The 22,803-nt window shown below is 44.0% G+C and overlaps 1 protein-coding gene across 2 annotated transcripts in view; it reads right to left on the bottom strand.

The window, feature by feature from the left end:
• Fam120a (family with sequence similarity 120 member A) overlaps nucleotides 1-22,803 on the bottom strand; it is an 83,588-nt gene that overhangs the window by 12,025 nt on the left and 48,760 nt on the right. Inside the window, 5 exon segments of one of the 2 annotated variants that reach the window (NM_001191816.3) lie at nucleotides 650-859; nucleotides 6,146-6,260; nucleotides 9,717-9,966; nucleotides 19,048-19,222; nucleotides 21,769-21,996. In NM_001191816.3, the coding sequence (NP_001178745.3) occupies nucleotides 650-859; nucleotides 6,146-6,260; nucleotides 9,717-9,966; nucleotides 19,048-19,222; nucleotides 21,769-21,996 (978 nt within the window). 2 annotated transcript variants of the gene reach the window in all.

Genomic DNA, 22,803 nt, shown 5'->3' with positions numbered 1-22,803 from the left:
AACCCTCAACACTGGATAAAAGAGAAAAAACAATGGAAGGGGAAGGAAAGAGACCCTGTTGATGACAGGAGGAGTCCCTTGGAGCAGGTCTGATCTTCAGCAGCATCACACCCATTCTCCTGCTTCTTCTCTGTGCACACTAAACAAACTGCAACCTCCAACCCACCAAGCCCTTAGAGCCCCAGCATCTATATACCTCCTGAGAAGTTCCCGAAATTCCAACTGTCACACAACTGCAGAAACTACATGCAGGTGACAAAATCAAGGCCTGGCTAGAACAAGCATGAGACAAATCATAGTCAGCTGCTGTGGACAGTCTGAAGCAGCCCCATATCCCACTCCTGGGATTAAAACGACAACATTTTCTTGTAATATTTCTGAGTTTCTTTAAAGAAACCAAAATTCCAAAATTCACTACAAGGCAGCATTCCTCCAGGGCCTCTGCACTGGCTCCTGCCCCTAGGTGCCTGCTCTGATGTCAATGACAAATGAAGACGAGGAAGCAGAAGTCAAACAAACCCTCTCCTCTCCCAGTTGCTTTGGCCATGGTGTTTTATCACAGCAACAGTGGCCCTGAACTAGACAGCAGGTTTAGCTCATATACAACATCCCACTGTAGTCAGAGATGGTCACCCTGTCCCCAACATACCTGACCATCACAGAGGTCGATGAGTGGGGTCTTTTCCCGGCTGGCTTTAAGAAGTTTGGACTGGAAGAGCTTCCCATCGAAATACATCCAAGGACAACAGTGTTCCCAGGGTATGGGCTGCCCACACGCGTCATTGGCAAACAGTGCCATGTCTACTCCGCTCATGAAGAGAGCTGACAGCTGAATTCCTCGGGGGTCTAAGTTCTCAATCTTTAAATGGGAAAAAGTAATTTATATGGAGTAAGAGTACTACAGCATCATGCTTCCCACTAAACTCCCCCAAAGTTAATGCAGCACGATCCTCACCAACAAGGGGAGCACACCTTGGCTTCACCCAGACCCCCGTCTTACTCAAAGAAAACCATATTTGTGTTATTAGAGATTTAAAGTCAAGTTTTATGAGCATACTGACTAGTCTGTGTCTGTGAATTATTACAGTGTGGACAACATGACGCTTAAGGACAGACATGACGAAGGAGCTAATGAGCTACAGTCTCCTCCTGGGCCCAGAGCTCCACAGTCCCTCCAGTAAAGCCTAACACCTCAGAGCTGAACACTGGTTATGTGCTAACAGAACATTTTTTCAAGTAGCTGTATTAAGAAATTACTTGGCAAAATTTCATTTTCAAATAAATTTGCACTATATATTTGTTTCTTTATATGTCGTTTCAAAGAAACTTTAAAACTGTCTAAATGTTTTAGGAGAAGTGAATAGCTTATAAAGAAAAGAATGCAAAAAGAAAGACCTTGTACTCAAACTGTGCTTTACTGGCACTCCCAAAACTTGTGTCTTTCTATGCCAAGCACGGGTGCCCCTGGCCAGAACTCTGTCACCTCACAGACAACGGGCAGGGTAAGACACCTGACACAGTGCAATTAACTCTTGATCATCTGTGTGCCAAGGGCCGAGTTTGTGGATTATCTAGGACAAAGGTTTAATTCTATTCTGGTTTCTTTCTTGTCACCTCAATGGCTTTTCAAGAATAAAATCTTTAGAATAAAAACCTTTTTAGTCCAGGCAAGGCTGCCTTGTGGCAGGGAAAATGACTTTTGGAAATGGCATTACATGAAACACAAAAAGAATTATTTCAGTGCCAGATGCTAATGATCTTATGATTATCTGCAAAACTTTCTATCCCATTCTTGCCAATCTTTTCTAAAGATGTTAGTCAGTGCAACTAAACTTGTAAGGCCTAGGAGTCAGGTCAAGACCTGACAAACACTTTATATATACATCTGGAACTTGTGAGAAACATGAGGGCCTGGGTGGTGGATTAAATGCATTTTCACATTTATGTGCAATACATAGAGAGGGTCAGTCTGAAACAAATGGCAAGAACACATATGTTTTATTGAGATCCCTCTGAGTGCTATGGAAAGGAAAGAGACTCCTCTCCATAGGGAGTGAACCGGCCTGCTGAAGAGCAGCTAAGCAGAAGTGGGCTGCAAGCAAACAGACACCTCAGCACACAGGTCACCCTCCCACTTCTATGGGACAGTACCACCTAGTCATCTGGGCCATAGCTTCTAGCCATGGCCTCTGTACCCTACACCTAAGACTGGAAATCAGGATCAAAGCTTAGGGAGAGATGGTGGTACTAGAAAGGTTTCTACCTGTATGAAAATGTTCCACATCAATTCCATACCAATTGTCTGTGGGCACAATTATGGCAGCCTACATGCAATTCTTAAGAGTTGTTTACTACTGGACATGCAAAGTCCCACTGACTAAAGCCCTGGCCATATCACTGTATGTGCACTTAACAGAGTGTAGCAAAGGCGTACAGCAGAAAAGCACTCTGGGTAGAATTACTCATTTCTGCATTTGCTGAGAGGAATGGAGCAAGACGACACTGTGTGCATTCATTCATATATGAATTACACTGGCCACTGAGGGACTGCAACTGTGGATTTAAAAAATGATGTTAGGTCTGAGGATGTAGCTCAGCCAAATAGAAGTTGTTGACCATGCATGAAGCCCTGGGTCTAATCCTCAGAAATGAAGAAAAAATACTTTCAAAATGATTTATCAATTTTAGTAATGATAACTACCATTAACTTAAAAGGCAAACATTTCTAAAACAAAAGCTATAAATAAGTTTTCCATTGCTGTGTTAATTTGGCTTCCTTCAAAAAACAAATGTTTTAGAGATAGCTTCTTACTACACCCTCCCCAAGATGGCCTCTTGCTCCTCCTGTCTCTGGCCCCTAAGCATATGCCAACATGCCTGCCCAAAAAGCTTTTAAAATTTACACTGCAGTGTTTTTATTTCCTTAATTGTTTTGTTTTGTCTTGTTTTTTGAGATAGGGTTTCTCTGGTTTCTCTGTGTTAACAGTTTTGGCTGCCCTAGAACTTGCTTTGCAGACCAGGCTGGCCTTGAACTCACAGAGATCTGCCTGTCTCTTTGCCTCTGCCTTCCAAGTGCTGGGATTAAAGGCGTGAATCACCACCATCCATCAATTTTTAATGATGTGTATGAATGAATGCCCACATAAATAAATGCATGTGCACCACATGAGTGCTCAGAGGCCAGAAAAAGGCACTGAACTCTCTAGAACTGGAGTTAAAACAGACAGTTGTAAACTGCCATGTGTGTATCAGAAATCACAGCCAGGTCCTCTGGAGAGCAGCAAATGACCTTAATAGCTAAGCTGGCTCTCCAGTCCCCTTAAATGTTAACTGGAACCTAAACTGTATAGATCCCTGTAGTTTCTTAAATGGAGATAAAATGTTCATCATTATCCAAAGTTCCTCAACTCGACAAACAGAAAGATCTGGCTTCACAAGAAATACAGCTGCAGAATTTATTCTCTGCGCAGATCGTTTAAGAGCCCACTGCAGTGAAGTGATGGCATCTGACTTCTACTCACTGAGCTACAGACCCACTCTCACTTCATGGCCTATTTACCTATATGCAACACAACTGCAGCTCCCAGAGACTGCTGTGGGCCCTAACTGTCTTTAAAGCTCCTCATTTTCCATATTTTCTAGTCTCCACTTGGCACATGGAACTTTTAAAGCACTTATAGGGATGTCAAGAACAAAGGAGAAGAAACTAGACAAATATCACATCAGGAAAGTTCTTCTCCTCAGCCTTAACCCCAACTTTGAGCCCCAGGCTCAGTGCTAATTTTGCCTTCACAATTACACTGTTGCTGGAAAACTAGGAGAATGGCTCACAAAATTGAACAGGGAAGCAAATGAGGGTCATCAGTCACTGTTACAGGTACGCAGGGAATCACACAGAACATGCTTAATTATTCATGGCTATGATGGACAGAGAAAGCATGGATGAGATGAATTCTTAAACACTCATTTTAGCTAATGGTGTAGTGTCTTTCCCCACAAACCCTCCCTTCAGAAAAACTGATTGCAAGAGTCCAAACTTTTGCAAGAAGTGGGACCTTTCTTCCTCTTTTCCTGATGGCAAAGCATGTACCAGACACTGACAGGGAAGAGTGACCGGTCTAGGCAATCCACAAACGGGGTGACAGCCCCAGCACAGCGACAGAGACAGTCAAGAGGTGACTGTGTCTTAAACAGTGAAGAGGCATCTTACAGAAGGGCACCGCCATTGCTTTTGACTTGTCAAAAACCTCTGTCTAATGGTTAAATGAAAAGGCAATTTAAAATTTAATTTTCTACCACTAATTTCTAGAATGCCAAACTCTACATAAGAATTTTGGGTAGCCTGAAATAAGAATATTCCTATCAATTCTCAATTTAATAGCTGAGAGAATGCCTAATCTTAAAAACAAAACAAAACACAACAAAGTCAGCTGCCTTCCTCTCAACCACAGGCTCTTTCCTCACAGCTCTTGTGAAATGTGTGCTAACCCTGACAATGAAGCTCTTAGTGTGGGCTGTGCTTGTAAAACAGGACCACCAACGTTCACACAAGAAGACCTGGGCTGCGGCCAGTGACACAGAAGGTCCCTGTTTGTGGGACGTATCTCACTGATACATCTGCAGAAATGCTACGCCCTGGATGAAGAATCAGGCGAAAACCGTGAAAACACTAAGGTCTCAAAAGAACCAAAATGAAAGCTTCAAAAGGTGCCCCGTGCATGTGGGTCCGAAATGAAGGATGTGGGAGAGAAGATGGACGTTGGCACAGTAACTGATGGTGAATAGGGCTTGGCGGGCGTACCTGGTCCCTGGCGGGCTGATTTTCAGAACTGGGATGCCAATACTGAAGGAATAATCTACACAAGAGAAACAGGAGGACAGGTAGAGGGTGGCACCACACTCTAGGGCAGTGAGTCCACCCCCTGAAGCACAGCCTGCGGCGAGGACGGTGACGGAGCACCCGGGGAACACACGGGAGGACCTGACTGGGTCCGCCACACTGCCTGACACCGAAAACAAAAGTGTTAAAGACAGTAACAATTTCTGCCTAACACACAGAAAAGCTTGATCCACAAAGTAAAGAACACAGTTTGAGGGGATTCTGTTGAGCTTTGGTTTTGTGCTTAGTTTGTTTCAAAGTCATCAGAAGCCTCAATGGAATTCCAGTTAGCACCAAAATATGCAATTAAATATAACAGTTTAGGGAAAAAACCAGAAATTTATTGAGAACCACCTGTCAAATACTAAAAAGAAAAAAATCTACTGAGCTAGTCTAAAATCTTTGCCATAAGATGTGTTCATAAAGAACAGCAAAAAGATCTAAAAGTGAAGGCAAATTTCTCAAAAGAGATTAGCTGATTTCAAAACTTGGTAAAAAAAAAAAATTATAATAACTGATGACAAAGAAAAACAAAACCCTAACATTAAAAAGAAAAGGCAGAACTGTGAGTTCGGCTACCCTTGAGGACTTGAGCTCTCTAACATTTAATACAGAGACAGGAAAGCAATCATAATCATGGACACAGAACTAATGAGCGCAGTGACAGGCGACACTACAAAACCAGCCAACTCAGGAGAAAATAAATGCGGCAACACAAACACAAAGGAGGGCTACAGGCAAAATGAAAGGGAACGTGATGTTAAAGGCTCACGGAAAGGGGTGACGACAGGGGATGCTAACATGGCTCTTCAAGGGGCTCCTTCAAAAAGGGGGTGTGCAGCACTAGACGGGCAAAGAATATGCTTTAGAGAAAACCAAAGTGCAGCTAGGAACAATGGAATGAAATAAGAAAAAGAATCCTGGCTAGATGTTAGAACATCCCTAAGACTGAGCCCTCCCAGGGCTTGGAATCCTCTGGTAAAATAAAAAAGAGAAGTTTATTTTCCGATGTGAAAAACAAGAATAAATATCAACTGGTAAACAGGTAAAATCTGATAAACATAGAACTGGCTGTTTACTTGCTCACAAACCCTGATGGCCCAGCCAGACCTGAACAGGAATACCCCTTTTGCCTTGAAGGCTTTGACACATAGGACATTAGTATTATTAGTTTGGTGCCCAAACAACTGTCTGGTGAGGGTTAGCAAAGTTACACCAAAATCCAAAACAAGACTTCCAGAACAAGGGAACAAGGCTGATCGGTACCTTGAGTTCCTGCAGCTGGTCCGGCTCATAGAGTTTGGGAGACAATGCCTGAGCCAGGAAGGCATCCAGCTCCTGACGCCGCAGAATGCGAGCTCCGGGCCACTGCACCATATACCTGGTGAGGAACAGAAGGAGAGTGGAATGACTAGAGCGGTCGGCCAGTACTTGGAAAAACAGCAGCAGCTTCTCAGTAAGTCCAGGATGGTGCAAGTCAGGAAGCTGCCTTTGTATGCTCTTTCAGCTACTGCTTCCATGAGAGGATGCCAGGTGAACAACGTGCCCATGATCAACACTCAGCGAGCTAGAATGCTGGATGGTGCTTGCCCAGACTGGGGCCACATGCTTTATTCTTAGCATTCAGGAGGCAGAGACAGAGGAAGGTGGTTCTCTGTGAGGTTGAGCTCTGTCTCATTTGAATTAAGGAGTCCTTGGCAGCAGCTGAACACGGGAATGGTATGGGAAGTGGCCATGAAGAGGATACTCAGTGCCCTAATGAGGGCACCTTCACATCTGGAACAGCCTGGTGTGGATGGCTAAAGGGAATCTACTTCCACTAGGATAGATGTGCCAAGCAGCCAACAGCCTGCATCATTACACAGAGTATAACCTCATTTAGCTCTTAGCGTAGAAATGGCTAGCCACACTACTCATAAACCTGTAAGCCCATTAATACTGATTCTTGTACCCAAGAAATCTTATGGGGGACTGGATCAGGTTGTTAGGTACCATGAGAACAACTTTGAGGACAGACTACTCTGTGGCCCTGGAGAACAGCTCAAGGGAGTGTAGGGAGTGAGAGATGCAACACTCTCTCCACCTCTGCCTGCCAAGTAGGTTTTCTCAGCTTAAAGCCAAGTTAATAAAGCTATGCCAGGCCTAGTGTTCCCCTAGACATGTACAGCAAGGGAGCACAGGGAGAGCCTAATGAGTCATTAATAAGCAAAGTGAGATTTCACAACTCACTAAGAGGCAGGTATTCATTGACCTAAACATTTACAGGTAGAAACTTCTACTGTTCTAGTGAAAGCAGGAGTAAGTGTCCTACATCAAAGTGAAACTGAAGGACACAGAGACACACACTTCATGGTACAATTCTGCAGCATAAGTAAATAGGCAATCGAATGTCAGTGTGAACGAATACTAAATACTTGTACTGCACTTAACCAGTGACATAAGAGTAAATTAAACTATCCCTATGTACACTGACAAAAATCACACCCTCTGTCCCCAGGGTGGCACGGCCTTTAATCCCTGCAGTGAGGCCAAGCCAGGGATACAAACTAGACCCTGTCTCAAACAAACAAACAAACAAGCATACATACATTATAATCTTTGCAACTAAGTCCATAAGTCCAACGTAACGGTCCCACTGAGGCTCCATGAGTAAATGGGAAAGAAGCGCCCACTACAGAATGAAAGGTGATTTGACACCATCCTTAGAACACACACTGCAGTCCAAAGTTTTTCCAAGCACAAATAAATAGCTGGGGCCTTGCTATGACACCTTGGACCTCTCATCCCTGAAAAATACTCACGCATATGTGGTTGATTCTTTTGCTTTTTAAAATAAGGTCTTACTTTGTAGACCAGAGTAGCCTTGAATTGTCTACCCTTCTTCTCCAGCCTCTTCTAGTGCTGGGATTACAGGTGTGCATCAACACAGGCCGCCTCCTCCTCAAGATTTCAGACTGACTTGAATACTCCCATTTGTCGTCCTATAGACCACTTTGACTCACTCTGTAGACCAGGCTAGTCTTGAACTCACAGAGAACTTCCTGACTCTACCTCCTGAGTGTTGTTATTAATAAAAGTGTATGGCTACCACTGCCTAACATAACCTCCATCTATTTATCTGTGGTCTTCTCCCTTCACTTTGAGGAAGAACCTCTTTGATATAGTCTGTGTGTAACACGATAACAGATCTCCAGGCCTTCTCATATCACATTAACTTCTGCTCATAATCCCTGCTTCCTTATCTCTATTGCTCTGGATTCTAGAGCCTGGACCAGCAGTGTTCCGTATCCATCCTAACAGTGGCTTACAGGGACAGTCATTTCATGGCATGCCTAATGGACTTTACCCAGGGTGGAGAAAACACCGTCAAAAGCTGTCTCTGGAGGAAGAGAGAAAGCCACACCCTCTCTGTGCTTCTCTGCCTAGGTGCATGGATAAATGATGACCTACACATGGAGGCAAAGGCCCAGGAGATAATTATGCTCCTCCACCTCACCATGCCCATAACCCTAGGTGCTGGCAAAGAATGAATCCCTCACTCAGTCTTTGAGGGACCAACAGAATAAACAGTTGAGAAATAAGGGTATTGTTAGCCCAGGAAACATGAAGTTGTCCGTGAGACAGACACAATGTGAATGTCACAACTCATCCATAACCAACAAATGTGGCTGTGTGCTTACCCAGAAATGACCACAAATTAGGTATCACATGGGGTACAGTATGCTGCCTCAGTCAGTGTTGAGAGCGGACAAGCCAAGTGTTACACATCATTTCACACGTGGAACAAAGACTGTAAACTGACTGTGCTTGACACAAACCTAGACATAGCTGTGAGAAAGAATCTCAACTGGTGGTGGTGGTTGGGGGTGGGGTGAAAAGGGTGTGTATTCTTGATCAATAATTAATGTAGGTCCCAGGCCACTGTGGGTAGCACCATCCCTGAGGAAGTGAGCCTGGCATGTCTAAGAATGTAGTTGAACAAGCCAGTAGGCTGAGTTCTTCCACAGTCTATGGTTTTCCCTTGATGGACTGGAACCTATAACCTAGAAAACCAAACCCTTCCTCCCCTAAGCTGCTGCTTTACGTCTTGGTTTGTAACAGAGACTTAACTCCAGCAGTAACCAAATTCACTTTTGCTCATGATTACAGAGAACAGATTTTTGGGGTGAGGGGCGCACAAAAGTTGCCCTCTTAAATCTTCTAGTGCACATGCATACCTAAGGCAAATAGCCTTGTGCAGAAGTAAATTAGAGTAAGTGAGGTGGAGAGTGACTGAGGAAGAACACACCCACGTGAACCTCACGTGAACCTCCAGGCTCCATAGGCATACATATTCACCTGTTCACATCCGCTCCCCACGCACACACACATATATGCACTCTGTCTCTCTCGTTCCCCCCTACACACACACATATGCACTCTCTCTGTGTCTCTCGTTCTCTCTCTCTCTCTCTCTCTCTCTCTCTCTCTCTCTCTCTCTCTCTCTCTCACACACATATATGCACTCTGTGTCTCTCGTTCTCTCTCTCTCTCTCTCTCTCTCACACACACACACACACACACACACACACACGTGCGCTCTCTCTCTCACAATTACATAATATTTACAAGCTACGTGCTTTCCAAATATTCTACTCTATTATGTGCTGCAGTGTAATGATTTTTGCATTTATGAGACCTGCATTCCTAGACCACACATACAAACATAGGTCTAAGGAAATCTCAACAGACAGCACAACTTTGTAGAGTCAGTTTGTCATCTTTTCCAGAAGGCACTGAACATGGTGACCATGCCCCTGCCCCATGTCGCCCCTGAGTCCCATGGACAGTCACGTACCGTAAGACACAGCAGAGCACCATGAGGTGAGTGGGCACATTGGCAGGGTTGAGCATGGCTGGGGTATCAGACCTCATGCAGGCCAGGAAGGCCCTCATCCGGCGGTTCTTGTCCTCCACCGCCTTGCCCAGCCAAAGCCTCTTCAGGTTGGGGCAGGTCCACTCCCGGAAGGCCAGTGCTTCCACTAGTTCCGGGGTCTGAGGAGACTTCCCCTTGTAAGCTGCCCATTCCTTAATGATCAGTGGCGAGACTGCAGAGGAAAAACACAAAGAAGCTCACTGCAAGTTGCTCGCTGGTCCTCCAGCCTACACAGTAACAACCTGGTCTAGCACTGGCCTGGCCTCCCTCACAGAGAATGAAGCACTCTTTCCTCAGCAAGCTCCTATGTCTCTGACCCTCTATCAGTGATTACAGCTCATTTAGACCTTCCGTAAGGGCATACATAGATTTCTTCTCAGACAGATCAAGACTTGATTTCCCCACTTACTGGGTAGACCACAAATGTTAGAGACTTGTTGATACTTTAAATCTACTAAGAATTTTAGTGCTAACAATGAATGAGTCTATCTAGTACATAAAAGTGTGGCATTCTCTTGTACTCCAACATAACCCAAAGTAGGTGCTCTCTTTTTCTACCTAAACACTTCCACAAGTCAGATCTAAGAAGTGATTTATATATTGTAACAATTTTCCTACGGATTTGCTACTTGAATAGGCAATAAACAGCACAGGGTGGCCAGTACGATCATGTAGAAGTAACATCCCAACTTCTGACACCACAGGGTGGCCAATACGATTATGTAGAAGTAACATCCCAACTTCTGAGTCCCAGATGGCAGCAGAACGCGGCACTTATCTTCAGCAGGACTGAAGACTGCAAAATTCTCCAAAATTTCATTTTTAAAGAGGCTAAATATCCTAAGTTTATATAATAGGCAGTGACCTCATATCCAGTGTCTCATCAAGGCTGAAGCCAATTCTTACAAACCCAAAAATATGACAGTCCCAGTGTTCAAATACACTGAGGGAGATCTACAAGGGTAGCAACACGAAGACAACCCCGCCTGCTGTACGGAAGTTACAATTCCCCAGTTCCACAGAGGCAACATCTGATGCTGGATCTGGGTGTGCATTTCACAAGCAACAAGCAGTGGACATCAGACCCGAGCAAGGCCCGTCCTCAAGTCTCCATCTGGCATGGGAATCAGGACAGGCTATGGACATTCTATCCAATAAGCTTCACCCCAGGTTCTTCTTCTCTAATGAAACACCTAAAAATGCAGAGGTTCAGAAGACGCCACAATTGTGGTAGAATCACCCAAGAAACTGGCTGATGCCAGTTCCACCTGAGCCTAAATCAGGTGACATAATCATCTTTTCAAATGTAATGCAAACTGGCAGGAGTTAGGTACTGGGAAGTGCAATGGATCAGTGACAGGAAGAAAGTGCTTAAATAATTTCAACCTCAACATGTAGGATAAAGGTAACATACGGGAACGCCACAGGCACACCTTCTGGAGAACGCCCGGTAGTGATGCTTCGCATGTAGGCCAGGGAGCCACGCAGCGATATAAGTACAGACAGTCACCAAAAATTTCTCTTTTACAACAAGTACTGATGTCATAAAGCAGATTTCTTACATTTTCATTTCACTATCTCTGATGGAAATGTATTAACACGTTTAAAGATATCGAATGTTCAAATAGTATTAAAGGACAGCTGAGATACCTTAAAATGTTTCCTTGAAACTTCACCAACTCAGAACAAACATTCATGTATATCAGCATATACATTTTTGTTTTTATTATTTTAGGTATCAAGAAGAAATCAGTAAAAGCACCATCACCAAGCAAGGCCTGTCCGCGGACGCACAATCTAAGGCATTATCTTCCCATCTGGTTCCCACTGAGTTCCAGCACAGCTCAGCTTCCAGAACCTTTCCCAGCCATGCCAGCATCAGAACATGTATTACCACCACCATCCCACCCCAGCCCACTACCCCAACACCGACCCCACACACAGGCAGCCAGCCATCCTGGTGGCCCATTCCTCTCCCTGCCTCCCTCACGTCTTCCACAAAGGAGACCTCATACTGAGGCACAGGCCCTTCTGACCAGGTTCCTACGCCTGTGACATGTGTTCATTCACACCGTCTCTCCCACCCCCATTCCATACATATACCACAAACACATCCTGTTCCCAGCATGCGTGCTCATAGGTGATAAAAACACAGGTTCCGGGGCTGGGGATTTAGCTCAGTGGTAGAGCGCTTACCTAGGAAGCACAAGGCCCTGGGTTCGGTCCCCAGTTCCGAAAAAAAGAACCAAAAAAAAAAAAAAAAAAAAAACAAAAAACAAAAAAAACAAAAAACAAAAAAAACAAAAAAACAAAAAAACCACAGGTTCCCTGTTAGTCTTTCATCTATCTTTGTCACTCTAATACCTCTCCTTTCCACGGCTGTTTTTAGACTATCTCTGATCATTTTTAGCACACACTGTGTTTTACTTATTTTGGGCACAAAATGTTGGTATACACATTTCTGAGTAACAGGCAGTCTCCACGACAACTGTTTTATTTGGTGTTTTGTATACATTCTAGGCATCACCTGCCTGGTGCTCACTGAAGCAGTTCCTTTAGCCTCAGTGTCCCGAATCTGCCTCATCTGATATGACATTATGGGCCCTACACCTCGGGGATCCAATGGGTACAGTACAGTGGGCACTAGCGAGATCACAGGCACAGAATCGATGGGTGAGGCTATGCCACCTCTCACAGCACTAAGAACTTGGGCATCCACTTGCAATAGTCCTAACAAGGACAGTTCAGGTTGAGTAGGTATAATAAACACACAAGGCTTGCTCCAAAGACACTGGTGTGCAGGACTTGTTTTAGTTTTTTTCCCAGATGCTCAGCTGTTTCTAAACACAATAATATTTGGAGAACTTTTGAGTGTATCACCACTCAATAGCTGTCCAATCACTGGCCAATCACTAGACACATCTAGTAGGTACTTCATCTGCCATGCAGGGATGGCACAAAAGAGCTAGTTGCGGGAACAAGTACACTCCAGCCTGGTTCCAGAAGCTGAGAAAAAGGGCTAAAACCTTGCTATGCAACGAAATACTAATTATTAACATGAAAAGCACCCAGCACTCTCACCATGCAGGGAAAAAAAAATATATATATGTATATATAATTAGCTTATATTTATATATATACTTATAGCATTTTATTCTTCCTAGCATTCTATACAATGTGTTTTTATCATATCCAACCACTACTCCTCCCAGATCTAACACCTCCCTCTGTAAATGCATTTTAAATAGCAGACCTAAGAAGGTGACAGGACCCCAAGCTGCCAGGATGGTGCTGTCTGGCACAAAACCAGAGTGGATCATGGTAGGGCCATGTCAGGAAGCCATGTTCAAGTAAGAGTACCCAAAAGGCCATGCTTGACCTGTCACCTCAATCAACATTATTGTCACCTTTTCTACTGACAGAAAAGCTACTGCTTCTAGAAGGAACCCACTTCTACAAAGCATTGGAGATTAGCTTTCTGACCATACCCTAAAACCATGTTTTACTTTAGTAAAACCAATTGTAGAACAGCAAGCATTTATGGGATTTAGGCTCAATTTATAATACTTTACAGAAAACACACCCTCAAATGCAATTTGGGGCCATAAAACACTGCCATACTTAAGCTATTAATAAAAACCCAGTGTTTGCCATCAGACATTAATCATGTGCTTGTATCATGGATAGTTTGGGCCTCTACTCCCACCCCAAGAGCAGTAAGCACAGTTCATTCTGTAAGGCACTCCTAGGGGCCCACAGGAGCTGCCTCTATTGCACTGTGCCACAGCAGTATGACTGCAGGGACCCGCAGCAGCCAGACCACCTTTACAAGGGGAAGAAAGACACGGCAAGCAGAGTGGCTTCCCGGACCTGTGACCTGAGTGTATGTGCACCAGGGAGGGGCTGCTGCTATGCCCCGAGACTGTCTAGGGAAAATTATGTAAGCACCATTACCTCAGAATAGAAAGAAAAACTGGTACCATGGAATCTGTTCTTTCCTCCTCATGGGAGTGGCCCCCTCCCAGACCGGCAGGTGGAGGGCAGTGAGGAGTAAGACACTGCCTCCTTACTCTGAGCACCTCCAAAATCCTCAAGGGGACCAACTAAGAGGTCCTTCTGAAAGCTTTTATATTTGAGGCAGGTACCATCTGAAGAGATGCTGACACTGGCAGGCACACTAGCAAAGACAGACAGAGAAGTGCTGCACAGTCCTCCCTCTCCTCAGGTGTGTGGCTCTTAGCATCTTAGAAACTCAAAAAGTCAAGGGCTAACGAAGAAGCTACTCCGAAGAGTCATGACCGGTGGGGGTGCCAGTCCCGGGTGAGTACTTCCTGTGCTGGTTTGTTTGAAACCTGGGAGAGCAATGCCAGCGCTTGCACTAGAAGCTTGGCGTGCTGTAGCCTGCAAACAGCACCCATAGGGGACGGGACCGTCTGGGGGGCGGGGAGGGGAGGGAGAGACACACAGGACTGTAATCTCAATACCTGGGGCTGAGGCAGGAAAACAATGAAGTGCAAGGCTAGCTTGAGCTTCAAAGCAAGATAATAATTCAATAAAAACAAAACAAATAAAGCTAGATATAAAAGCATCTCTAATTCTAGAATGTATCAAAATATTCCCCACAGCCAATCGAGCATTTCCCATTCCTGCGCTAACCGCCCAGGTTCTGGACTGCAGGCATGTGCATACTCTACCCCTCAAGAGGCTCGTCTCCTTTCTGTCTGCTCAGGAGTTGTGGGGCTCAAGCCTGGGCTTGGGCATGTTGGACAAATGTCCTTCCTATTTCTACCATCAAGCGTGCTGTTCCTGCCTCCACACTTCATCCTTTAATAAGTCTATACATCATTCTGAGGTACCAGGGAAGACTTCATAAATACAGGAAATATGAAGCAAAAAAACCAATGGCTAATTTTATGAAATGGATAGTGGTTTTTGTTCTATTTTAGTTGAGGCAAGGTCTCATTACGTAGCCCACGCTGGCCAGGAATTCACTATGGAAGCTCACATTATGAGTCAGCCTTCTGAGCCAGGAGTACAGGTATGTGCTACCATACACGCCTTCAACACATCATGGTGAGTTCACAGAGCTTTATATCCTGAACATTATACTCTGCAGTTGCAGTAAAGACTTCACACTCTTCCTTATCTTGCTGAAGCCTGCATTTCACTTTCATGCCTCCAGTCATTTAGCTCTTCCCATCAGTCCCTGGGATAACAATGGGTCTGCAGTCTCAGAGGAAGGCAACAGAGTTACCCTGCTCTAGACTACTTCTTGCCCAGCACCTAAGAAACTCCAGAGCCTCACCTTTTCAATGGGAGACTCAAGGCTGGGGGGAGGTGTGGCTTCAGCTACTGCTACTGCTCAGGCCACACCAGTGACAGGGCTCTACCCTCCTGCCCAGCCTTAGTTGAGAGCCCACCCTAGGTTACTGTCTACAGGAAGGAGGAGTTAACCTGTTCCACCAACAGCAATCAGAATTTTACTGAAAACTTGAAATCAGCAAAGGTTCTTAGGCTTGTAAGGACAAACTACACTACATGAACACACTACTACTGGGCTACATCCCCAGATTTTCTTGGAGAATTTCCTTTTTTGTTTCTAAATTTTAAAAAATGTGTGTGTGTGTGCACACGCGCGTGCGTGTGTGGTGGTTAAGGACATTCCCACCCCCACCCCAACCCTTCCTGTGGCTCACAGTGATGATATCATGAATGGCCTCACCATGGCAGGTACGTGCTCCTGATGAGCCTTGCTGAGGCTCTCCTGGCCTGAGGCTCTGAGCCTGAGGAAGCGGCAGCGCTCCCCTAACTCTAAAGCACATGGTCAGCGTGAGCTCAGCAGTGTGCATCTGAAGGAAACTCACAAATAGGCAGTAAAGCTTTCTTTCAAGCACACACTGTCCCCGGGCATCAGGACACTGCACCAGCCATGTACACACTAAGTTCTCATACAGTTTGAACAAATGAAGAAGATCCAGGTTCAAAATGCTCAAGAGGTGATGAGGACAGAAACGCCTCTGCTGAGGGCTGGGAATCCAATTAGACTGTTTATTGATAGGGACAAATTACTGCCATGAAAGTTGATGCTGCTGGTCGCAGTGTCTTTTCTTTTGGATGATTTGGTTTCGATTTTAGAGACAGGACTTCACTATTTACTCCTGGCCTGAAACTTACATAGGCCAGAATGGCTGCATACTTGAGGCAATCCTCCTGCCTCTGCCCCTGAATGTTAGTACTACAGATGGGCACCACCACACTGGGCCTATAAAAGTAGTTTTTTCAAGAACTGTCCATCAATCCTTTTCCTCTTTCATCCCTGTGAATTTAACTGATGCGTGAAATCAATTCCATTTTATTAGTTCTCCATACTGTGGCTCATAAAACTCTCACCCCATTATTTGAAATCCAAAGTCTTTCAACATTTAATCCTAAAGATCAAATTTATCATTTCTATTCAGAAAGTTTCTATTTGTATTAGCACAGTGATAATACAATTCTCCAAACAGTTGAAATTCTGTGGATTTCATTAACTAACTACACAATGACTATAGGAACTCTTTCTTTCCATACAGAGGACTCATCTCTGTTCTAGTAGTCTACACACAGCTACCCCCACATCTTTCTAGATAGCAGCAGCACTGACCCCAAACCTGAAATGACCGTCTTACTGCTATAGTATGATTAAAAACAAAAAGTACAAAAATGAGGAGGGGTGTGAGCACTAAGCCTTCAAAGAACCTCAGTAGTGACATGTTTGCTCACATGGGTTTTAATTCCCTAATACACTACAAGTCTTCATGTATTCACCTCAATAAATCATAACCATGTATTATTACACACACACACACACACAAACACACACACACACACGCACACACACACACAGCTTCTCTCTGTGTAACCCTGGCTGTCCTGGAACTCTCTCTGTAGACCAGGCCAGCCTCAAACTCGAAAATCTGCCTGCTTCTGTCTCCCAAGTGCTAGGATAAAAGACATGTACCGCTATCAGCTGGCCAATCATTCACTTTGTGATTGCCTGTTAGACACTCCTGCAAGGAGTCACACATCCGTAGTGCTAACACATGTTGACAGAATCGAGTCCAAACACTAGCCACATCTGACAGAGGTCATCTCACTGCTGTGTGAGAAGACGCTCCTTCATTCCAAACCTACCTGGCTGATCCCACACTGTTCCTTGGTTCCTTCTTCCCAAACCAAGCCCAGACACTTCTCAGCTACAGCTCCTCCTGCTCTTTACAGGAGCAGGGGTTTCCAAGAGTGGACACCCTGCCTGCTGCCTGCTGCCCGCTTCTACAGCCTGAGTCCAGAACACAGGCGCTTCTTCACTCTCGTTTCTACTCCAGCACACACGTCCTCTCTAGAGATTGTTCTGTGTGCTACCCCACCCCTGCCCCTGCAAAAAGAGAAAGAAAGGGAAGAGGAGGAGGGGGAGGAGGAAGAGGAGGAGAGGAGGAGGAAGAGGAAGAGGAGGAGAGGAGGAGGAAGAGGAAGAGGAGGAGGGGGAGGGGGAAGAGGAGGTGGTGATGGTGGTGGTAGTAATTTTCCAACTTCGTAAAGGAAGGGAGGAGAAAGAAGGGAAGCTCAGCCCTGGTCATATCTACATCCTCAAGCCAGGGCCACTCTGCCTCGTCTGAAGAGAAGACATGAGACAGCTCACTGACTTCACCCTTGTACAGTTTCCATGTTCTTTTCTCTCTCACAGGTCAGCAGCCTGCACATCTGAGGTACCTACCTGAGTCACTTCCTATTTCTTTACCCCAACCTTTTCTTTCCTTGATGGCTCATTCCCAAAGAGTTTCCAAGACTTGCCTGAACCAAGGAAAAGGCTTTGCCTGGCCCCTAACACCCTCCATTCCTTGTGCACTGTGCACATGAGCTTTACAAAGACTTGTCCTCGCTGCCTGAAGGCCTGCAGCAGGGCATAAGCGTCTCTAGCATGGCATCACTCTATGACACCAAGACCCCAAGCCTGAGGGGAAGAAGTCAGTCACACCAGGCTCTGCGGGATGGCATAAATGCTAACTGGAAACTTTGAAGAGTAGCCCTGGTTTTGAACACATAAGCAAATAAACAAAAGAGCATCTTTTGAGGATTAAGGGTTGGGTATGGGTCCCAGGCTGGAGGCACAGGAGCCCATAGCTTTCTGACTCAGATGGGTCAGGAGTAGAAGCCCTGATGGGTACTACTCAGCTGTACCTAGTGTAGCTAACTCTGAGAGAAGGGAAAGAAGGGTGAGCTGTTGTTTACAGCTCAAAGGAAAATTTAACAATCTACTGAATTTAAACCAGGTGTTCTGGATCATAATCTGTCATCCCAGACCTCAGGAGGCTAAGGCAGGAGGGTAGCTTGGAGTTCAAGTCATTCTGAAACACTGTAAGATCCTGTAGATTTGAGTTTAAAATTCCCATGCTCAGAACTACACAAGCCAGTCAGGAAGTGCTAGCCACGCATGTCACCACCTAGTGAGGCTGACACTTGCTCACCTCGGCCGGAGTCACAACTAAAGGGTCTTTGCATAAGAGAACAGTCCAGAAATTTATAAAATATTCACAATATTCTCATTTTAGATTCTGTATTTTAGATAACATTTCTGTACTTCCTAGCATATATTGGTTTTTTGTATTCTTAAATTAGCAGATAAAAGTATAAAGAAGAAAACACAACTTTCCCAAAAATATGACATAGATCTCATAAAGACAATGCTTTGGACCTCGACTTTGACTAGCATTCCAAACAGTCCTTCCTAGTGCCCCTCCCCTCCCCCATGTTGATGAACTGAAGTAGCCACACCCAGGTAAGCCATGGCAGACCTGAAGTGAATCCAGCAAGGTGTTAGAGACTTTTAGGAGCTGCTCTCCAGACCTCTGAGCTACTAGAGAGCCAGATCTGTGTCTCATGATCAAAGGGGCAGACATAGCATCTTGGCTACTAAAACAGGCTGGTTACAGAGAGTGGTGGGTAGCTGTTGAAGATGTTTTCAGGGCAATGTCAAGTTTAACACTGGAAACCTGCTATTTTATTCTTTTACCAGATAAGCATTATTACTAAAACAGTACCAAGTATGGTTTCTTGTTCTGAGGGCTGGACCCTGGCCTACTGCCCAGAGGTCAGCCCACCTCCTACACAAGGAGGGTCTCAGGCAACTCAGCCGCGATACTTCTAAGGCTTTAGAAAATGCACAAGAGATTACGAGGTACCGAGGAAACAAACAATGGATTGTTACAGTACATACATTCTGGTGGAAGTCTGTTCTTTCTAAAAGCAAGTCTCTCAGTTTTCTTTCTGCTTTCTGCCAAACTAAACAGGACTCCGTAAACATACTGACGAACTGGCCTATAGAGCAGGGCGGCCGGAGGCAGGTCTTTGTTGGCTTCATCTTCAATAGAAACAGCAATTTTGATTTCACCCTTTGCATGGAAGAAAGCAGAATAATATTGCACATTTTTCATGTTGAATTTATAAGAAACTCACAGCAATATACTGCATCATCTCCATTAATGACATAGCTATTCTATTCCAATAGCTAACAACTTGCCTACAGTGAGATGTTTAAGATCCACTGGCAGTCTGTGGTCCAAATGTATGTCCAGAGACTCAAAATTAATTCTATATTACTTTATCTTTAATCCAAAAACCAAGAACAAAAGAAAACCACATAGATGAGCCAAAGTTTTTTAAACATCCTACACAGATAACACCAGACAACAAATACAGAAGAAAGCATGAAGAATCTACAACTTTTATTCATGGGTCAAGATGGTCAGATATAATAAAATTTGTAATTTTCAATGACCTGAACAAAATCCAAGGTATAAAATGAAAGTTATATTTTTTAACCAAGCTTTTCCATAAAAAGTTACCACATGTTAAAGATAATCTCCCTAAGAGAACTTTTTTTTTGTTTTTTTTTTTTTGTTTTGTTTTGTTTTTTTTGGTTCTTTTTTTCAGAGCTGGGGACCGAACCCAGGGCCTTGCGCTTCCTAGGCAAGCGCTCTACCACTGAGCCAACCCCCAACCCCCTTAAGAGAACTTTTTTAAAGCATGTTCTAGGCTTTCTGCCAGCACAGAGGTGCTCACCACCATGTATCCCACCATGGTCAGGGCCACAGACAGCTGCTAGGGCCAAAAAGGAAAGCGTCCCACCCCAGCTCAAGTCCAATATGGCAAGACTTTCATCTAACTCAAGACCATGCCACCAAGAGAAAAACCACTGTGGTGTTCAGCAGCAGACTGCTGCCAAACTTCTATTGTGTGGTATTACAGTACATCAATGTATTCAAGGAGTTTTACGTATGTATATGTGTAACAAAAATACACAACATGACCTCCAATGCCTATTAAACATTATCTCTAAGTTCTCTGAATAACAATCTTGTATATTTGCTCCTTAACACAAATTTAACTTCAAAATTTATTTTCTCCTTATCTTCAATATGTTCTTTCCTCTTGACTAGTCCAGTGGTTAAACATTCATTCATATGAGGATTTCTCTTGCTAGTAATTCTCAACAGTACTATGAAGCTTGCTACAAATGTCTCGATTGCGTATCATGGCTCCTCAGCTCATGGGAAATGGTAGGCACTGCAGTCTAAACTGCCCCTATACTGAAAAGCCCTAACTAGCATTTTTATAAACCTGAAAGGACAGTTAGGTTTACTTTTCCCAAGCCTGGACATTCTATCACTCTTCCCTTGATATGTGTAAGAACAGAAGAAAGCTATTAGTACCATGTGTACTCTTCACATGGGTCTACCCAACTGCCAGGCATCAAGGCTGACAGCACGGATGCAGGAGGCTCCAGCGCCCTTGACATGTCAAACAGTCTCTAAGGAACAAGTGCCATCTCTATACACGTTCTTTTGAAAAATGTCTTCTAAAATGTTGCACTCTTAACTGTACCATAACAAACTGTAACAAAAAACTGCATTTTCATAACTTTTGGTGATTCTTTAGAATAATGTTTGTTTTATGACCACAATCTGACCATTGATGTTCGTGCATGCTCATATTAAACAGTGAGATGAGACTTGGAGGCAGTGACAACCAAAAAGGAATGACTTAAGAGTTAATAATAGCATTAGCTAATACTCTGTGTTTGGATGAGTTGATCTACGGTCCACCTCATGACAACTGTGAGAAAGGAAGGAGCCCTTTGCATTTACTGACTCCATTTTACAAGCCACAAATGGGTTGCAGAAAATAGAGGGGTGAAAAAGACAGAGCCCATGTAATGAAGAAAACATGGTGATAGCAAGATAGTAATAAACCAATTCTATATGACAAATTTATCACTGAAGAGACTTGTGCCAACACATAGACCATAAATCACTGAGAAAATTTAGATACACAGAGATATACTAAGACACAAGATTAAAAAACAATGTCAACAATATGTAGATATTTAGCTACACATTTGGTAAAATACTAATAAGGTAAATCATGCTGCTACATAGAAGATAACTGTCATTGCTAAATATGTACATTTTAACAAAATCCTGTACACCATTTTTGGGTCCTATCATTCAAACTGTCATCCACAAAGCAGAGGAGCAAAGTGAAAACGCATGAGTGCTATAGAGAGAGATGCTATCACCTACACACAAGTGATAAAGACGTCACACCGTTCACAACATTAGGATTAACTGGACATTACAACACCAATGTGTAAAAATTCTTCACTAAGAAAAAAATTATGAGTCATGAAAGAATGAGTCATTTCATTAGTTTAAAAAAAAAGTGGTTTTAAATTTTAAAGGAAAGTAAGATTTCATGACTTGCTTTTAAATTGCATTTATAGATATCGATTTTTATCTTTGGTTTAAGGTTTAAAAACTGGAAATATTTCATAAAGATCAAAAAGGAAAAAAGAAAGAAAAGAGGTCTGCAAAAGGGAACCAGGGATGCGCAATGCTGTCACATACTTAAAACTGGTCCGAGGAGGCCGGGGTAATACCTTTGTCAGGACGTGGAAGATGTAGGGGTACATCAGTCCCTTCTTGTGTCTGTGCTCAGCCACTCTCAGCACCTCAGGTGCAACGGGGGGCAAGGGAGGTGTGGTGATATCCATGTGGTTCCTGGTGGGCATTGACAGGAGGCACGGGATTGGCTGAACAGTGCCCATGTGGCTCCCTTTGCCTTCAGCTAGCTGGCTTCCCGAAGAGGCAGTGGATGAACCTTCTACCTACAGAGCAAAGGCAGAAAGTAGGGAAAGGCTTTATGTCCCATTCTCTCATTATCTCAAATATACAAGGGCACTTGCTCACCTAGTGACTCCTGCCTAGAATGGTCAGATTCAGTACCAACCAAAAGGCAGGGTGGGCAGAAAACACTCACTTACCTCTCCTCAGACTACTTTATGCCCCAAAACACCACCAACACACACTGTGCCACAGAGGACAGCACATACTGTGTCCTATAGTGTAAGGGACAAGACTCACCTCAGAAAGCAACTCCAGCTTCTCCTGACCCTGGGGCTCCCTGCATCGAGTTTCCAGCTCTCTGAAGCTGCCCTATAGTCTGAATATCACCATGTGTTTTTGTTGTCCTTAAGATCTTGCTAATGTTTTACTCACTAGGGAACTAGCACTCAAAGAGACTATGCATTTGACCACTGTTCTATAATTAGCATTAAAAAAACTGAGTTCATACCAGGTCTGACTTCAGCCTTGTAATTGTTGGCAATGAAGGACAAAATTCCCATCTAAAACTTTCTCTCTACAGTCATGATAAAGCCCTACATTTAATTATACACAGGCAAAAGTAAAACAAAGTAATAACAGCAACAATGCAGACCACCACAAATCCTCTCTCTAAAACAATCTAATCCCATAAAAACAATGACTCAGACCTAGAAACGCCAACTCTGAAAAATGGATAATATATTCCTAGGTGAAAAATGCCCACTCTGTCAACAGCTGCAAACACAAACAGCAGGCATGGGCACAGGACATGAGAGCTGGACCACAGTGGACTAACTCAGGGTTGTACC

This window comes from Rattus norvegicus, chromosome 17, assembly GCF_021556685.1.
Source record: "Rattus norvegicus strain SHRSP/BbbUtx chromosome 17, alternate assembly SHRSP_T2T, whole genome shotgun sequence".
In the NCBI taxonomy this organism is placed as follows: Eukaryota; Metazoa; Chordata; class Mammalia; order Rodentia; family Muridae; genus Rattus; species Rattus norvegicus.
The sequence above is the reverse complement of the archived record's forward strand: the minus strand, read 5'-3'. Positions and strand labels throughout refer to the sequence as shown.